General features: G+C 43.6%; 1 protein-coding gene across 13 annotated transcripts in view; it reads right to left on the bottom strand.

Annotated features, from left to right (window-relative positions):
- The window catches only part of LOC111845764 (dynactin subunit 1-like), a 70,701-nt gene that overhangs the window by 46,790 nt on the left and 3,714 nt on the right, over nucleotides 1-20,197 (bottom strand). For 6 of the 13 annotated variants that reach the window (XM_023815404.2, XM_023815407.2, XM_023815408.2 and 3 more), the window contains exons 1-3: nucleotides 18,158-18,587; nucleotides 6,776-7,027; nucleotides 178-256 (exon numbers count right to left, since the gene is read on the bottom strand). In XM_023815404.2, coding sequence (XP_023671172.2) covers nucleotides 178-256; nucleotides 6,776-7,027; nucleotides 18,158-18,190 — 364 coding nt within the window. In that variant the 5' untranslated portion in view covers nucleotides 18,191-18,587. Of the gene's footprint in view, nucleotides 1-177; nucleotides 257-6,775; nucleotides 7,028-18,157; nucleotides 18,589-20,197 lie in introns of those variants that run through there. The other 7 variants (XM_023815402.2, XM_023815403.2, XM_023815405.2 and 4 more) reach the window with 3 other exon arrangements.

Raw genomic sequence — 20,197 nt, 5'->3', positions numbered from 1 at the left:
AAAACTAGAAAAAAACCATCAAAATTCAACTGGACTGAGTGTCCACAGCTAATCAGCTATTGTGGTTAAACACTAGTGGACACAGGTAACCAACTGTGGCCATTAGTAGTATTGGCCACATTTAATGGCTGTTGCTGCTTGCTGCACTAAATCACCAATGTCCACTTCCCCCTTTACCTCGTTTGGGGACCTTAGAGGCGGCTGGCTCCGGAGTCTCGGGAGACGTGGTGTCCATCCCATCCTCAACCAGCTGGATCTGAGCAGAAGACGACAAATACGACCCAATTTCAGACACCAGTGAACACATGACAGACCTGACTGACAGGGAGGGTAAGCTGTAGAAGCCCTGCAACCACGAGGTTACAATCCAAGGGACTGAAAGAAATAACTCAGATTTACCATTGACAATGACAACATGCACCTCACATGACCAAAGTCTACAGAAAGAGCCCATCTTACAACAAAGAGCAAAATAAAACTTTTAAATAAGATATCCAGAAAGCACTTTCAGATCGTCTTTCAGATTAGTATTTGAGCAGTGCAGCACAGAGCCAGGTTGAGTGGAACTCTGAAGACTACATAGCAAAATGACGCACAACCAATAAATGGGTTTAAATGAGGAAAGAGAAGATGGTTATTGAAAGACAGACACAGACAATCAATGTTTACAAAGTCCTGGTTATAGTGGGTATATTGGGGGTAGGAATGTTGGGTTGGGGAAGGGGGTCAAATCCCATTTCTGCTCAGTATGCATGGATCTCCTCGTATCGCCTGCATTTCCCCTGGACAATCTAATTTCCACCCCCACATCCAACATGCAGTTAGGCAAACAGGTGTCTTTAAGTTGCCCAGAGTGGATGCCTTGTGCCCTCCATCCGATCTGCATCGCTTGCAATGTGTAACTCAACCCAGTAACCCTATTCTGCCTTGGATAACCTCCAGAGCCCCTGCGACATGGACCTGGATAAGCGGCTGCAAGACAGATGGATGGTTATAGCAGGTCACACTCATTATAAATTATTTGTATGACTATCCAACAATGTGTAAAACTTAACGATCTGTAATTGAGACAGACATTTTTAAAAAGTACAGTATTAAACAAAAGTGTGAATATAACTACTTTCATAATTATTTATGACTTTAATTGGATACACTTGCCAAAACATGTTTGGGTCCAATGGCCATGTAATATTAAGATATGATTTTTGCATGTGTGGTTGCCAATATCAAGTGAGGAGGGGGGCAGCCTAATTGGGGTTGATCTTGACTGGTGATCTATAGCAGACCAATGGCAACCTCCACCAGCATGGCTGCCTGGCCCATCCCTCGTTCTTCAGCAAAAGAATGACCCAAAACATACCTCTAAATTATACAAGACCTAAAAACTTAGGAAGGAAAATGCAGGACAACTTGACCCATTTACCAGATCTGCCAAGTCACCAGACCTCATTCCATCATCCTTCTATGAGACAAACTGTTCTAAGACAAACACCCAACAAGCACCTTCAGTCTCTGGGTATCACTGCAGCAGAGCCGGAAAGACATTTAATGTGACTTCCAGCTGAAACTCATTACCGAATGCCACTCACTTCTTATTCAGTTGTTTTAAAGGCAAATGAGGGCTATTTTGAGAATATTCAGTACTTTGTATATTTTGTATATTGCAATGTGCTATTTTAATTTTTCAGGCTTCACAGACAAATATCTTTTGTAAAACCACTGTGTTCTGGGTGTACCTGCTATAGGCTACCCCCCCCTCCCACGTACACACCCCCAATCCTGACCTGGATGGAAGATGGGGGGATGGGTATTTAATATGTGAAGGATGGATTTTGATATTTGACACAGATGCAACTATGTGATCCAAGAACCTTATGTGCAGTGAGCCAACTGTCAGACAGTCTAATGTGAACTTTCCAGATGAGACACAGTATCAGGTGCCAACCTCACTACGCGAGTCCCAACAAAAATTAAAACCCACCAAGTTAAATGCCAAGTCTCCCTACCTGTGAACTCATGGCCTGCTGTCTTAAACTGGAAAAGAAAGCGCAGGCTGGTTCCCAAGACAATGGCAGCATTTAAGCATTTGCAAAGAGGGTATCAGCTATGCACAAGCAGTCCCTCAAAAGGTCGGCTTGAAGAAGCCAGAGTTTCTCAGTATGAAAAACAATAAGTATAAACTTCAATACTATGAAGGCTTGGGGAAATATTAAACTCTAGCACTCAAATAGTATTCAACATGGTGCATTCTGGGAAAAAAAAACAGTATTGTTGCATACCATGATGGTGACAGGGAAGCTGTAATGGCAACAATCTGCTTTATGCATCCTGCCTACAAATGCTTATATCACGCAACATGAGTGCTGAAATTTATAAATAACTTTGCTTATTTTTACTTAGAAAAAACTGTCTCCCTGGCACACACAATGCATACGTATCATGCAGGACTTGAGTGAGAATTAGGCCAATCCCTGATGAGAAGCTACACATTACGACCAGACACCTTTCAAGCCAACTACTGTAATAGACAGAGTGAGAAAGAATTAGCTTCACTGCACAAAATCACCATCAGGGTGTAACCCCTTAAAAAATGTATTACTCACGGACTTGTGCCAAAACAGGCACTCTCTCTATGTGGGGTCACTAGGAAATTTATTAGGTGAGGAAAAAATTTATGACAAATGCCGTAAAAAGTAGTGCACAATTCATCCATCATTCATCCGTCATTTATCCAGACAGTGAGTCTGAAGTAGAGTTGGATACAAAGCAGCTTTGTTATCTCGGTATTAATACCAGATCCATACTGTAAGACATTCACGATAAATATTATATAGCGTTGACATACACAGGCCCATTTATGAATGGAACCAACAGCAACAGCATATAATTTAGTTTTCACATTACCAGTGAAGAAAAAGGAGCCAGACTTGTGAAAGTCCACATTGTTTTTCTGAGGTCTTGCCTTAGTTGCTTGGATTTTCCCATGGTATCAAGAGCAACAAACACTGGCATTTAAATACAGCCAGGGGTACTGCCAACTAACTCATAATTAAGATAACTGGCCAAACAGAGGCTTCTAAAGGCCTTACATAAAATATGGAATGTTCCAGAAGTGTAACATCTAAATTGGCAAATTTTTGACCTACTGAAAATCAGTTGCAGTAAATAAAGGTTGAAATTAATTTAGCTATCATTTTGTCATTACCTCTTATGGAAATGAGGTCAATACTAGGGCTGGGTATCGCCAACTAGTCCATGATTCAGCAGGGATTACGATACCAGTGTCTCAATTCAATACATCACAATAATGCCGTTTTATCCTGATGCTTAAAGGGGCAGTTCACCCCAAAACTGAAAAAGATGTGTTTTATGGGGGCTACATTGCAATATATCCATCTAGGTTGTTCTGCTGGGAGTTGCCTAGTTTTGGAGATATTGGTCATAGAAATGTCAGGCTTCTCTCGAATATAATGGGAATTAATGGCATTATTTCTGTGGTGAATAAAGTGTAAAAAAAATACATTTGAAAAATTCAACTACAATGTCTCTTACCGGAAATCATGACCCGGTCACTCAAGATAATTCACAGACTTTGTAGTGAAGCTTAATGTAGGAACTATTTTCTTCTACCAAACTCCACACACCAATCGTATCACTGTGCAGAAGATATGAGCACCTGGCAATAACTCCAAAAATAGGCAACTCCCAGCAGAACAGCCTGCATGGACAGATACCACTATAGTCCCTCTGCAACATATATTATTTTTTCATTTTTGGGGTGAAATATCCCTTTAATACTCCAATATTGAAATAATGGAACTACAAAAATTTTAAAACCAGGTCATTAACAGCCTTTAACTACCAAGGATGAGCCAGCATCCTAAATAAAGTACATACACACTCCAGCTCCCAGGAAATTATGCATTTCTCTGTACAAACATAAAGAGAACATTTCTGTTTTTAAAACATCGAGTGGGGGGAAAAAACATACAGAATGAAACACCTGACTTGTACTTTCAGAGGCAGACACAACTGCATTTTTGTATTGCAGTGCACTTAGCATAGGCCATATTAACAGCAAATGTTAAATATTTGTATAATAAACCAGTCGGCATTCTGCCAATGTTTAATGATACTGAAATAAATTAATAAATCAGTGCTAAGGTTCAAAATCTAGATGAAAATAGTGACAAACTGAATGGCAATAGGGGTGGCATGGTGGTGCAGTGGGTAGCAGGGGTGGCATGGTGGTGCAGTGGGTAGCATGGGTGGCATGGTGGTGCAGTGGGTAGCATGGGTGGCATGGTGGTGCAGTGGGTAGCATGGGTGGCATGGTGGTGCAGTGGGTAGCATGGGTGGCATGGTGGTGCAGTGGGTAGCATGGGTGGCATGGTGGTGCAGTGGGTAGCAGGGGTGGCATGGTGGTGCAGTGGGTAGCATGGGTGGCATGGTGGTGCAGTGGGTAGCATGGGTGGCATGGTGGTGCAGTGGGTAGCATGGGTGGCATGGTGGTGCAGTGAGTAGCATGGGTGGCATGGTGGTGCAGTGGGTAGCATGGGTGGCATGGTGGTGCAGTGAGTAGCAGGGGTGGCATGGTGGTGCAGTGGGTAGCAGGGGTGGCATGGTGGTGCAGTGGGTAGCATGGGTGGCATGGTGGTGCAGTGGGTAGCACTGTTCACTTACACCAGGGACCAGGGTTCAATTCTCAATTATGACTATATGTTTGTGGAGTTCTCCCTGTGTCATCGTGAGGTTTCCTACGGACGTACTACGGCTTACCCCCTCAAAAACCCGAAGACTTGCTAAAATTGTGTGTGTGGGTGTGTACCCTGCAATGGGTTGGTACCCCATCCCCGCCTTGCTCCCACAGCCACCACAATAGGTTCTGGAACACCATTATCCGGAATGATACAGTGGATGGATAGATGGATGAGTTGCAAGATAAGAATTATCTGCAGTACTGATACAGATCTAGAAAATACCCTGATTCACTTCACACAGGAAATGTATGATACATGACATGTGAAATATTGAAAGTATATGTAACTTTTGGCCTCAACCGTAGATATAGACTAATCCAGTGTTTCCCAACCCAGTGGACTAATCCCTAGTTTCTGATATTAAATTGGCCTCAGCTGTTACAAAACCTCATTCATAATTCATTGCTGTTAGGTTTATATTTGTGTTTGTTCTGTTTATCATTTAGCATAGCGTACATAGTGTATCACCAGGGAAACAGATATGAATGCAATTGCATGTAGGTTAAACATGACTTTAAACAGGAATGCAAAGCATAATTGTTAAATTACATCACTATCATGTGTCTTATTTCATGTGTCCATTATCATGCAGAACTGATAAACTTTGAACTCTGTATATAAATCAGGTTGAGTGACAGACGGATGCTTCACCAGGTTAGATGTGCTGCCCCCTGATGGCAGCGTTGTGTATTGGGGCTGTCAGGTCTGTAGATTCACCCTTTACGTTCAGTTTAACACCGACGTGATGCGATATCTCACTACTGCCACCCTACTTATCAACTACAGGCACAAGCGACACCTGAAATGAGTGTGACCGTCTCTCTCCCCAAAGCGCCGATTCGGCACGTCCACTATGGGATGTAACTAATCGACAGAATTGTATCGTTTAAGATTTTTGGTATCGTGATACGATAATGACACTGGCATATCAAACGATGTTAGTCTGAACCGTATCTCAGAGCAAATGGTGCCAAACAAGAAGTACCAATGACTGGACATACCGTACACTACTACAAGTATACAAGTATATAACACAGTCCTTCAAAGCCTCCTTAGTGTGCTACGTTTCAACTAAGGACAGCAATGTTACCAGTCACTTGAGCAAATGAATGATGACATTAATATTCCTGTGTGACACAACTTACCTCAAAGTTTTGATTCAGCAGAACCAGAGAGAAGTAAGACGAGTAGACGGAGTTTGCCGGTCTACAATTTCAGGCTCTAACAGTCAGTCAAAGATGAACTCTGATGCAGGTTGTCTCGTATATTGTGTTCTGTAGGATCTAAGCAATGGTGACTTCTAAAGAAAATCTGGGGGGAAATGCTAAAGTAGTGCAATGTAGCAAAGACAAAGGGCACGGAAAGGGGCAAGTACCTTCCGGACTGATGGAAGACAGCTACTGGGAAACCTCACAAAAGACGGCATGAAAAAAGACAATGAAAGCAGTGACGTGAAGACAAAAAATTAGTACTAAGTGTGTGAAAAGTGAATGCCACATCTTTGGAGTTAGACTTGGGCAGTATTATGGTCAACAAGCATACCGCGACATTTTGGGAATAACACAATATTTTTGTCTGGCAAAATGTATTGGGGGGCACGGCTGCTTTCAGAAATACAGCCAAAAAACTGTGGTATAATGTCCAGATGCTAGGAAAAATTTGATACAGCCCAAGCCTAGTTGGACTTTTCCAGTTTTCTGCTACTCTACTAATTCATTTCCATTCCTGCACAAAAGCAGAAGTCCAGCTGGTTTAAAGGACTGAAGCATATTAAAACTATCATTTTAGTTTGTCTTTACTTTCAGTTTCATATTCTCATATTGCCTTGAAAACACCTGTGTCCTCATGCTATGGTTTTAATTCATTACCCTGCATGTCCTGAGTATCTTCCCAGTCTACAACCCTAAACACAATGACATGTGTAACCGCACCTTCTGTTCAGCACTTCAGCCCTTTCTGGAAGCACATGGTCTGCGTACAGTTTCTGGATGAAGAAAAGGAGCAGGCAACGTTACCTGGGACTGGCGCACAAAGATGCCGTGGTTTTCCTCGCAGGTGAAATAGCGTTTGCCTTGCACAGTGCCGTCATTCTTGCCCTTGGGATCGTCCAGGATAACGCCCACCCACTTGCCGGTGGCGAATAGAGTGGCGCCGATGTAGGCCACGGTGCCGCGGTGGCCCTTACCGATCACCTCCACCAGGGACCCCACCTTGACCGGCTTGCCTCCCCCGTCTGAGCTCATCCTGCTGCTGCCGCTACTGGTGGTCTATGGTAGAAGGAGATGCGGGGGCGTCAAGTACGATTAACCCTTCCCAGAACTCATGGGTTTGCCCCCATACTCTATTACGTAAAGCCCGCCTTCCAGCAGCCACGAACGGACACAACCCATCCTTCGCCAACAGCAGTGACCTATCTGGCAGTATATTTGTACCTAGACTGCTTGCGTCTGCAGCTGCACTGTGCTGACTTCTGTTGTTCTTGCGTCCCTGCAATCAGAGACTGTGGGGCAAAGTCAGGTGACAATCCTTTCAAAACAGACTTCTGTTTCATGTCTGGGGCAAACCACACAGCCAGACATTGTTGTTCCATCCGCAGACCCAATACTACTCTTGTTTTCCTACCGTTTCCCGTTTTCTGAATCCAAAACAATTGTCCTAGGTGTTTGTGATTCAGCCCCAGTTTGTTGAACTTGACCCAAAACCCAAATAAATTCCCCATTCTGTCACATGGACCATTTTGAAACTGTAACTGAAACACGCTCACTTATGCATCCTACATGCCTCAGTGAGTGTACTACCTAAAATTATGACAGCTACCTAATTATGACCTATCGGCTATGACTTTCTGTGACGAATCTGTGACTTTAATAGCAGCAAACAGAACCAGGTGACTGAAGGGCAGATAAAAGGAATAACTTTATTTTGGACCAAAATAAAGCATTTTATGAAATGATGAAAAAGAACAAAAACAAAAGTTGGCCAATTCAGATTCAGCACAAAGAAAACACAGAAGGACATGGGTGTAGGTAGACATGGGTTTTTTGTCATTTTAGCAAAATCCACATGCGACGTTGGTTGTCCATCTCTCACGATGCGGGTGTTCCTTGCCTCGACCATTTCTAGTGCAATTTGCAAAACCAGCTATTAACATTTTCTGGGAAACGCTGATAAAATCTAAATGATATGACTTCAGCAGTGACCGGTAACTGTTAAATGCTGTTCAGACGAGCCCGGCACTGTAAGACCAGCTCAGGCACTGTAATAAGGACTGGCAAGGTTACAGGTAGTGAAGGCATTAATGCTTTATGTAAAATATTAAGAAAAATGTCTGCAATGATATGCATTTTTGCATGAATAGCTCCTCAAATGCAATTTGATCTCCACCTTAAGACAAAATAAACATTAAAACACAATGTTTCACGTGGTTATTTTTTGGCATAAACATGGACGATGATTTACATTAACAATCAAAAGTCTGGACACACTTACTCTTAATGCATTGGACTATATTACTCAAGTTATATTAAACACTTTTCCCAAATTTTTGACTTTTCAAAATAGCCCCCTTTTGCTTTGATAACAGCATTGCAAACACCCGCCATTCTTCCAACCAGCTTCCAGATGCAGCCACCTGAAATGCTTCTCCAACAGTCCTGAAGGAGTTTCCACAAGTTCTGGGCACAGGTTGCCTACCTTGCTCTTACTCTTCAATCCAGATCATTCCAAAGCAGCTCTATAGGGTTAAATCGGGGGGATTGTGGGGGCCAGGTCATCTGTCACAGCACTCCATCGCTTTCGTAATTCACAAGAGTACTTATCACAAAACCCTGAGGTGTGCTAAAGGTTGAATCTTGTTGAAAAACAAATGATTTTCAGTAGGTGTGTCCAGACGTTTGACTGGTACTGCTTGCTGCCCTTCATAAGTTTGCTAAACATCAGATAGATGTTCTACAGCACCACTGGAACAATGTTCTGTGGACAGATTAGAAAAAGGTTGACTCTTTAAAAAACTTGCACAGCGTTATGTTTGAGAAAACAAAAGACCAAAAGCATATCCCAGCTATGAAGTGAATTTGAGGATGTATAACAGCAAGGATAGTTTGCAATCAAGGGATCAAAAATTAAATGCTATCAGGAAATTCTACAGCAGAATTTCAGGGCATATTTCTACGATTTAAAACTGAAAGGGAAATAGGGTCATTACTAGGATGCAAAACGCAGCTGTAGATCAACAACACAATGGAGCAAATAAGAAATTCTGCAATGGCCTCAATCAATTAAAATGATGCAGTACGGCTGAAGCAGGCTGTTCAAGCAAGACGTCCGAAAAAAATACATTACCTGAGACCCCCTAACTGCGACAAAGTCTGATCAGCAACTACAGAAAGCTTTACTTACTAAATAAGCTCACATACTTTTTCCAACAGTGACCATGACTGTTTAAATCGTTTGTTCAGTAAAGAATTACAAATATAAAATGTCTGGTCTTAAGACTATTTATTACCTAATTATTATTATTATTTTCATCATCATTGGTTTATCATAATAAAGGCAAATATAGCTACAAATATCCCGGCCAGCAGCTAATGGCCAAGAATTCACACTAGTTTTAACAAAAAGCTCACATCTGCTAAACAATTAGATGCCCATAAACTGTGAGCAACTAAAACTATAGAACAAAGTGGAGAGCCTCTCATGTCATCAGAGAGATGTCGAACACCAACGTAGCTTCAGCTTAAGCTCATTATTTGATATCTCATATCATGCTGCTCCATTCTTTGTTTCACCGACTACCAAAAAACTCTGCTTCCCCCTATTTCAATTTGAAAAAAAATTTGTACAAATATTAGTACAAATTCAGGGCCAAATAAAACAAAATAAATTCAGGGCTGTACTAAGCCAGTGTAACGTGGTATGGATATCCTCAGGCAGGACTGTGTGATGCAGAGGTGAAAAGTTCAGGTCCAGATGGTACAAATCCAGACCATGATTTTGTTTCAACCGCCCTGCTGAAGTACTCTGTGACAGACTCTTTATATCTTTATACTCAATTAATTAGCTGAAACAAAACCTTGGTCTGGATTTGTACTTCCTGGAGCTGAACTGTCCACCTCTGGAGCCAGGTGACAAGCACCTGTTTTCCCCAATTCTTATACAAGACTGTGGGTAAGAGAAAAGAAAGAAAACTCAGAAATTACACCCAGATCCTGATCCCCAAACTGGCCTTCAGTTATACCCCTTCTGTGACCTGGCGGCCATTTTGGTTTTTTGTGTATCTGTTAAGCATGGGCTGGGGGGGTGGGGGTGTGGGGGTGTGGGTGGCATTTGTTTTCACTGCTCCCTGCTGCATCCCTGAATGAAATCTCGGTACCGTGCTCCCATCCCTTCCAGCCCCCCCCCCCTGGAGAATGTCTCACATACTGTTACTCCATTCTGCTTGTTTTATAGGTATCAACGCAGAGAAAAAAGAAAAGAGAACAGAAGAAAAGAAAAAGCAATCGTGGACTTTATTTGATTACAAGAGACGAAATTAGTATTGCAATATGGCGCGGAGCAGAAAAAGCAAGAATAGGCTGTTTCAGCGACTGAGTAACGCAGGTCATAGAAAGGTTACAGTCGGATGCGGGGGGGGGGGGGGGGGGGGAGTCTAGGGTTAGTGGAAGCAAGATAAAATAGGAGTGAGTCATCGCCTAACGCCATCCTGTAAAGCGGCTGCATGCAATTACTGAAATTCAGTGAATAAATGCAGTGGCGGCTGGTGCAGTGGCTCAGTCGATAGCACTGCGGGGTGGATTCATGTCTCCAGGCTCACCTGAGCATACAGCTACCACCAGAAACTCTGCTCCCCTCCCACAGCCCGAACGCAAGCTGCTAGGCAGACTGAGCTCTCTAAACAGCCTTTAGCATGTCAGCGTGCGTTTGTTTGTTTACCGTTTGTCTGTCATATCCATGGCTTTGTTGAATCAGACCTTAAAGGTAATCAATAGACCAGGTATATTAATATCGTCCGTGCATTAGCTGACATTGCACATTTGCTCATTGTTACTGCAATGTTATTGGTAACACTGTTGTCCTTAGCTAAACCTTAACACACTGAAAGGGCTTTGCAGGACCTGTACATGCAGCCAACAGGATTTTCTACAGTAAATATTACTGTGCATGCCATCTAGGGGGTCCATGCCTCATGCCCTCTGCTCCTGGGATGGGCTTTATGCTCACCGTACTGGGTATTACAGAAAATCATTTATATCATATCAAAACACATTATGTATAGTATCTGTGGGTATTAAATCCTAGATATCATAGTCAGAAGTCTAAGTCATTCCCAATAAACTGTTAGTGATAAATAAGATTTTATAAAATGTTTGGTCTGAATATACAGGACCAGTCAAAAGTCTGGACACGCCTTCTTTTAGTTTAGTTTGTCTATATTTTGCCTGTTATTCACCTTATAGTAAAAGGCCTCAAGGCAGTGAAGGAACACATGAAATACGAAAATTTTGAAATGAGATGCTGCAATTTTCTCTAAGTTTAGACTCTTAAAAACAGCCCCCTTTTTGCCTCAATGACAGCATTGCGGACTCTTGGCATTCTTCAACCAGCTTCCAGATGCAGCCACCTGGAATGCTTCTTCATTAGTCCTTAATGAGTTTTCACCAGTTCTGGACACAAGTTGGCTAACTTGCTCTTACTTTTCCATCCAACTCATCCCAAACCAGGTTTATGGGGTTTATACTGGGAGATTGTGGGGGTCATGTTATGTCACAGCACCCAATCTCTTTCCACGTTTCCAAGATAATACTTATAACACAAACCCAAGGTGAGCTTAGTGCCGTTATCTTGTAGAAAAAAAAACGTTTTTCAGTAGGTGTGCCCAGACTTTCGACTGGTATCACATAATTAAGCTGAAGGGGGTGTGATTATGTGGTGACTCATTTGCCAAATATGAAGGAAGAGCACTACTTTGCAAGATAAATCAGGTGCCCTGCCAAAGCAAACACCAAGCAAACAAATGAATAAACAAAGAAAAAAAATAAATGGAGGAATGAACAGACAGACCAACAGAAAGACAAAGACAGACATGGAGAGACAGACAGACAGAATGAGTGACCTATCACACTTAGCTTTCTAGATAGTTCTCCAGTGTTCACTTTGCAATGTGTTAGGCAAATATTTCCTTACTAGAGCACACTAGATAAATGTAAATATACTTATATATTTGCATTTATATATAGCACACTTACATATAATCAATTATGGTTTTCTGTTTTATTTCTAGTTTATCCAACAAGTATTACCATGCAACAGAGGTATTGACTGTAGGTTGTGAAGAAATTGCTGGGGGGGGGGGGGGGGGGGGTGGGTGGTTGCAGCTCAGGGGAATAAAAAAGAGCCATGTTGGGGGATATGGAGGGGGGGGGGGGTTAGACTTATTTAGAAACAGCAAGCTTTACAAATATCAAAAATAAACACATTATATCCCTGTACACGTCATATGACCATAACAATTAAAATACCATATTTATTAAATTAATTTAATCACAGAAATATTTTGAGGATCTCTTAAATCCCACTGATGCGCCTTCCTCATAGGAAGTAGAGCTGGAAGACTCAGAGGAAGACTCTGATGGCTGAGGTCACTGAAGTGATCACACAACTATGCCCTGAGTTCCTGAAAACTCTTGATGTTGTTGGACTGTCTTGGCTGACACACCTCTTCAAAACTGAGTGGACATTGGGTACAGTGCTTTGGGATTGGCAGGCTGGGGCGGTGGTCCCAGTCTTTAAGAAAGGGGACCAGCGGATGTGTTCCATCTTTAGGGGGAATCACACTCCTCAGACTGCCTGGGAAGGTCTATGACAGGGTACTGGAGAGGAGAATCCATCCAAACCTCGGGTACAGGAGGAACAATGCGGACTCCATCATAGTCACGGGGCAATAGACCATCACAAGGATACTGGAAGGTTCATGGGAATTTGCCCAACCAATCTACATGTGTTTTGTGGGTCTGGAAAAGACATATGATCGTGTCCCTTGGGGGTCCTGTGGGGGGTGCTTCAGGAGTATGGGATGCGGGGTCCGTTGTCACGAGCCAACAGATCCCTGTACAAACGGAGTGAGGGCTTGGTTCACATTGCCAGCAGTAAGTCAGACTTGTTCGCGGTGGCTGTTGGGCTTCACCAGAGCTGCCCTTTTTCGTTGATTCTGTTCATAACTTTTACGGACAGAATCTTTAGGCATAGCCAAGGGACGGAGGGGGTCCGGTTCAGGGGCCTCAGGATGGCGTCTTTGCTTTCTGCAGATGACGTGGTCCTGTTGGCGTCGGCAGCTGGTGACCTGCAGCAGGCACTGGGGTGGTTTGCAGCTGAGTGTGAGGCGGCCGGGATGAGGACCAGCATCTCCAAGTCTGAGGCCGAGGCTCTTGACTGGAAAAAGGTGACTTGCTCTCTCCTGGGGGATGAGGTACTGCCTCAAGCGGAGGATTCAACTATCTAGGGGTCGTGTTTACAAGTGAGGGAAAAAGGGAGTGGGAGACGACAGACGGATCGGTGCGGTGTCAGAAATATTGTGGATGCTGCACTGATCTCTCGTGGTAAAGGAGCTGAGCTGAAAGGTGAAGCTTTTGATTTACCAGTCGATCTACCTTCCTGCCCTAACCTATGGACATGAGCTCTGGGTAGTGACTGAAAGAATGAGATTGCGGACACAAGCGACCGAAATGAGCTTCCTCCGCAGGGTGGCTGGGCTCAGCCTTAAGGCTGGTTCATACTTCTCACAAGCGCAACACTCACATATCCACACTGCGTGTGCGTACACAGAAACGTTCATAGTTCGCCAGTCAAGCCGCGTACTTTGCACATGTGCACAATGTGTTACATTTATATTTTTATCAGTAATATAAAATATTATTCTGATATTCTTAGCGCACGTACCACAGCAGTGAGATTTGTGTTAGTTTCTCTATGCTTTACAAACTCAGAGAGCCAGCTCACAGGGTTGCCAATTTTGATCAGCTGGCTGGCGTGAGATTTTCAATTCGGGACAAGTGTGCACTCACATAGACACACATATACATGTATGTAACAATTTTATTACCTTGTAAATAGTCTGTAGGGTTTGCAAACTACCCCAACGCTCATCTGAAGCATCCACGTTGGTAGTTAAAGTCGACGCTAGTGAATCGATCATATGCAGTGTGTCCGGAGCAGCACGTACACCGCTACATGGACACAAATTTAAGGTGCAGCACAGTGATGTCAAACGAGTCATAAACGTTCAGCAGACACATCCGCTAGTATGCATGCGGAGAAGTATGAACCAACCTTAGAGAGAGGGTGAGGAGCTCAGACATTCGGAAGGAGCTCAAAGTAGGGCTGCTGCTCCTCCGCATCGAAAGGAGCCAGTTGAGGTGGGTCGGGCATCGGTCTGGGGTGCCTCCTGGGTACCTCCCTAGGGAGGTGTTTGGGCACATCCAACCGGGAGGAGGCCCCGGGGCAGACAAAGGACACGCTGGAGAGATTATATCTTTGGCTGGCCTGGGGATGCCTTGGTATTCCCCCGGGGGAGCTACAGGAGGTGGCTGGGGAGAGGGAGGTCTGGGCATCCCTGCTTAGACTGCTGCCCCCGCAGCCCGACCCCAGGCAAGCAGCGAAAAATGGATGGATGGATGGAGGAAAGGAGTTTATTTGGGGGACAGTGTGTGTGTGGGGAAGGGATCATGACAAATACATCAGCTATAGAAGTTACATTAGCAAGCCTGTGAATTCGTTTGAATTCCTCAAATTATTCCACCATATGAGATTTTCTGAAACGCTATTCCCACTGCACAGCATACTATTATTAATCCCCCTACAATAAAGGATATGCAAAGTTTATATGCTGACAGCAAGTGATGACAGGGAAATGATTTAAGACAACTTAAAATTATCATGAATTATTTAATAAATTTCTTAACTCACTGCCTTTTTTGAATATCCCACTTGTCACTGAAGTGACAATGCATAGTCGGAAAACGTAGCAAGCATCACATTCTTTGATACCGTCAAAGCTTTCGCTATGCCTTTAATCTTATGAAGGAATTGACACACAGTGAAAAAAACGTCCAGAAGGACAGAGTCTTCAAATCTTAATTCATTCCACCTTCACAATCTCGTTATAACATGATTGCATAGTGACAGCAGCAGTATACAGGTCTACACTAACTGCCAGCATATTTGAACAGTTTCTCATAGTCCATAGACCCACTGTCGTATAAACAGGGATGTACATAACTGGTACCCACGTACGCATTCACCTTTAAGAACGACACGTGCGGCAATCAATTGTTTGCAAAAGCGCAAATGCACATAAGTACGCATTTACACTATATCCACAATCGATTGCTGCACATATCGTTCTTAAAGGTGAATGCGTACTTGTGTACCAGTTATGTGCATCCCTGTTGTATATTGTATTGTCACAGCCTCCCTGACGTGCCCCCTAATAAAATACTTTTTCATTTTTAGGTATATGTACTGTACATATTAGAGATATATGTACAGGTATTTTTTTTCTCACCCCCCCCCCCCCCCCGCAACAATTATCCTCATTGTCAATCTGTCTGAGTGTGCTGTTGTCCTGTTGTGTTATCGGCTGTTTCCACCAAAGCAATTTAAAAACAAATACTAAAAAATTGTCCTAAAAATAGCTACATGGGCTGAAAATATCACCAGCAGCTACAACTTATCAATTCCTTAAAAATACAAGTGAGCACTTCTGTTGCCTAAACACAGCGCCGCAGAATGTGCCCAGCAAAAATGGCAAAGAAATATCCATCCATCCATCCATCCATCCATCCATCCATGCATCCATCATCTTAATCACTCACCCTGCTCTGGGACACAAAAGGTCGTGGAACCTGACACAGGGAGCACAGGGCACAAAGCAGGGGTAACCCCTGGACGGCACGTCAGTAAGAGCTATATCATAAATATAATGAGTAATAAACAATGGACAGAATAGATTTTCATCTAAGACCAACTAATCATAGTATTTAGGTTGCTTTGGCATAGTTTCTTGGTCACCTTTAGGGGGACACCTTGCAGACCAGATTTTAAAACTATTTTTTGCAGACTACAGCATAAAGTACAATGAGTGCAGATTCTGAAGAACTGCCAACAAATATATAGACTTTTATGTATTAGGTTAAGAGAGAACCTTTTCATGCAGACATGCAAAACAATAATCATGAAAAAACATGGTGTTATAAAGTGCTATTTTTGACGTCATACCAACAAGCAAAACTAACCAAACCAGTATTTTCAGCATACTTCTCAAATTAAGAGAGATGAAACGGTTACAATTTTTGTGGAATGCCAAACGTTTCACTTGTACTTACTTGTGTCCTCTGCTTAAGCTTGACAAACTAGCTAGACCCAAGTCACATGATACTCTAAAACGCTGCAAACCATTAGCCATATGGTTACACACCCAAATTAGTCGGTTGCCATTATTTCATTATTTTTCACAAATGTTTTGCAGTGTGCTTTCCAGAACAACAAGCACAGAGTTTTCACATCTAGCTGTCTAACTCCTCTCCAAAAACTTTCTTATTGTGCACAGATGACTCAGTGGGAATAATGAAGCATAAGGTCCAATCGCCATGACTGAGCTTGCCATCAAATTATGGGAAGTGTAACTTGTCATCAAATAAAAGTAACATAGGAAAACTTGGTTGCAAAATGCATCTTGGGCGACTGGATCACAAGTCGATGGCGCTAAATACCACCATGTGAGGGTAAACCACCATCATAAGGCTGTGTGATATAATGACTAAAACCACTTGCTGAAGTGGTCTACGACGTAATTGATCAAATATGTTTGTAGTGTAAACGCCAGTATTTGTTGATGCATCCCTGACAAGGACATCACAATAATTGTGCACAGAGCGGTAACAGAATTTGAACAGTGGTGCTGGACACCTTGTAGACGCGTGACAGACACAGCTGTAAACAGTGATGTGTCTCGGCTGTTCACCAGTGATCCAATCTCCCAAGATGCATCTTAAAACCAAGTGCAAACAGGGCCACAGTGAATTTCATCACATGAAAGGGAAAAGCCCATATATCAGATTTTACTGTACACTAAACCATGGTGTAAAAAGCTGGGTGAAGATGGTAAATGAGAGCTCAAATCCCAAGTGTAACACTAATATGGCATTCATCAATGATACTGCCACAGAAGTCTTCCATGTACGCATTGTAGGGAAACTCCGAATTGCTAAAAGCAATATAATCACCAATGTGTGGATCAATGTTAGTATTTAGCAGTGTAATACAGTCCTCTGGACTTAACTTTTTCTGAGCTCTATTAATTAATGGAAAGCTAAGAACAGAAACAGTAAAGAGCTGAGGGGGACCTCTCATTAACGCTTTTAGTTTTGATAATAGAATCTGAATAATACAGTCCATTGTTCAATGTGGAAACTCTATTCTCCATATGGCTTCAAAAGAAATATAGTAACAATGGCATCAGCGGGCAAAAAGAGACAAAGATGTGGAGATAACGCACCAAGTAAATAGACAGAGACCCAACATTATAACTATGTATTAGTTATACATAAATTTGAATTGGCTAAATTTAAACTCAACAAGTATTTTGCATTTCTGTGGGATACATGGATAAATACTGGGCCAGGTAGAAGAGCCAGAGAGAATGAACAGTGAAGCTGACTGAAACAGAGCTTCTTGAAGAAGGTGCCAATGTCAGCATTTCACTCATATCCTCTCTGCCCGTCGTCCGGCACATGAAGCATGAGCAAAGGAGGGTTTGCGGATTATAACGCCATACAGACATGATGAGCCTGTGCTCCAATCAGCAGGACCGCCTTCTCTGTGGATCCATAACAACCAGCAGGACAAGCTGTCCCAGCAGCCAAAAGCTTCAAGAGCTTCATCAAGCCTGGCTTTGACATCGCAGCCTGAATGCTGACGCTCCAGCCCGAAACATTGCAACAGATTCTATCGGAAACAAATCCCACCTTCCAAAGATATTCTCCAAACCGGCCACCTTTCAGCTCAGGACAGGGCACTACAGAGTGACATCACAAAGCTCACAGACTACACGCCATGCCCTCACATCCTCACAGCATGGCCCAAGTTCAGCTGCGTGACATCAGAGTGATACACGCAGACAGAGCCGGCAGTATAATGACGCATCTCCACGCAGCCCTGTTTGCGTGCCGGTCACCATTATCATCTGAGGCCATCGATACCCAAAATGCCCAACCCAGCGTAGTTTGTAAAGACAAACTATTGCGGTCCAACACAAAATCTGACACTAGTGCCCCTCATTTAGTACCCGAGAATACCCAGAGACTCTGAAGCTGATATCTCTTTAAATCATTCAGGCGACTCACCCGGCTGTACGTGTGCCTCTTGGTCTGTGACATGCTGCCCCGTGTTCTTACTAAGACTCCACACTCCACGATGGCCTTCCTTTACTTCCTCCTTCTTATAAAGCAGAGATTGGGAGAGGTGGGGGTGGGATGACAGTTCGTCGGAGGGGCAGGGGGGGGAGGATTCGGCGATGCCGTCTGTGTGATTCCCAATCACGCCGCGAGTGGTACAATCCTCACTCCAGCATTTCGGGCTCGCCAACTTGCCTGCCCCTGTTTACCGCGGGTGGCGCACCCCCCGCCCCGGCATGAGATGGACAGGGGGCTTCCAAGGCCGGTGCCGGGAAAATGGCTTCCTTCTAATGTGCAGCTCAAATCAGAGGCGGCTAAGGTGGTGGAGAATGCGGGAGCTAACGCTGCAGCATCTGCTGAGGGGCGGCTTCTGCGCTACTGCCGGCACTGCCTGCTGCAGAAAGGCTGAGAGGCAGGCGGCTGGGGCTGCAGGACAGCACTCCTCTGGGTCCTACTGCTCACCTATTTAACAGCCAGTCCAATGCAATTCAGATATTCAGCCTGATTCACCAGACAATGCATTGCAGGCTTTGTGCCTGTACTGACACCCCAAACCTCTGAAATCTTGATTCCAAGGGTTACTATTTATGCATCGATCCGTCCAAGCATGCAGACTTATAGAAAAATAACAGGCACATTTCACCCTTGCACCGTGCTGGTGTGTGACCTAAGAGACAGTTCTCAGGTTTCTGTGTGTCCTGAGCTGAAGAGACAATGGCCTGGCCCACATTTAGCATAAAGCACATGGCACAAGCAGGCGAGAGTTAGCAGGGTCTGTGCGGCCCTACCTGACGGCATGAGCACAGCATTATTGATGATATTCCTACATAACAGCTGCCCAGTGCTGCTGGGAAAGATAAACAACCACCCTGGACAAACACAGGCATGTGGATGACTGAGAAAGAGGCCAATGCTGCTTAATCGCCCAATACCCGGAGACGACCTCTGCAGTCTCTGCTGACCGCCACTGAAGATCTACCACAGCTGTGCGCGATTCTACCCCACATACTGGCTAACAGAGGCTACTCAGAAATAGTCAAAATGGTTACTAGGCACCATGACCCTGAAGCTGGTCCAGATACCAGAATCATTTGTTAAAAATACCGCGTGACAGTTCTCTACAGCTGCATTAATGTAGGTTTCCTATTCCTTCAGGCTCTTCAATGGCTATGACAATAGCCAGAGAGAAGAGCACCCACACTAGAGCAGCAGACAGAATCAGAAGTCCTGCCTGGCCTTGAATAAAGCCAGTGCTTCGAGTCGGAGCTCAGCTGCGGGACGTCTGGGTCAGAGGAGCCTGCGATCAACTGACTTTTCAGTTGAAAGAGAAAAACTGCCCAATATTCACTTTTCGGCTACTAAAATAGATAAGGTTATACCTTCTCGACCATCCGATTCATTTAACAGAGTAAGTCTTTTTTACAGTCTGATGTAACCAACAAGTTGATAGAAAATATCACACTGTTATGTGTTTAAGTAATAAAGAGCACATTGTCGCCGTGTGTCAGACATCAATCAAAGCCAGTGTGCTCTGCCACCTCATATAACTGTGGTCGCAGTGGGTCTCTGTGCTCTTCTTGAGCTCCGGCACCTCAAAGTTTACAAATTAAGCACTGGATAAAGCTACTTCTGTTTTAAGTGTTTTAAATCAAAACATATTCCCCCTGTTTAAATGTTTTGTTTTTGTTTTTTTTTTTACTGATGGAAGGTTCACCATTTTCGTTTGATATGGCGCTGATATTGAAAGAACAAGCCAAGTCCTGAGCTAAATTACACTAACAACAATACATACTGTATACCGTAAGAAGGGCTGGGTTTGAAAGAGGATTAGCCTCCTGTCCTGCGGAAAAAGTTAGGTGTCTTTGTTGGTTTTCAGGTGGAATATGTCGCAGAGGAAAAAGCCAAGATGGGACAGCATTCAGAAGAAAATGTACTGGACAACCCCTGACAGTTGGCAGTAAATAATAAATGGAAGCCATTCCACAATCT

Source organism: Paramormyrops kingsleyae, chromosome 25, assembly GCF_048594095.1.
Source record: "Paramormyrops kingsleyae isolate MSU_618 chromosome 25, PKINGS_0.4, whole genome shotgun sequence".
Taxonomy (NCBI): domain Eukaryota; kingdom Metazoa; phylum Chordata; class Actinopteri; order Osteoglossiformes; family Mormyridae; genus Paramormyrops; species Paramormyrops kingsleyae.
Note: the sequence above shows the minus strand (reverse complement) of the source record. Positions and strands in the feature narration are given on the sequence as shown.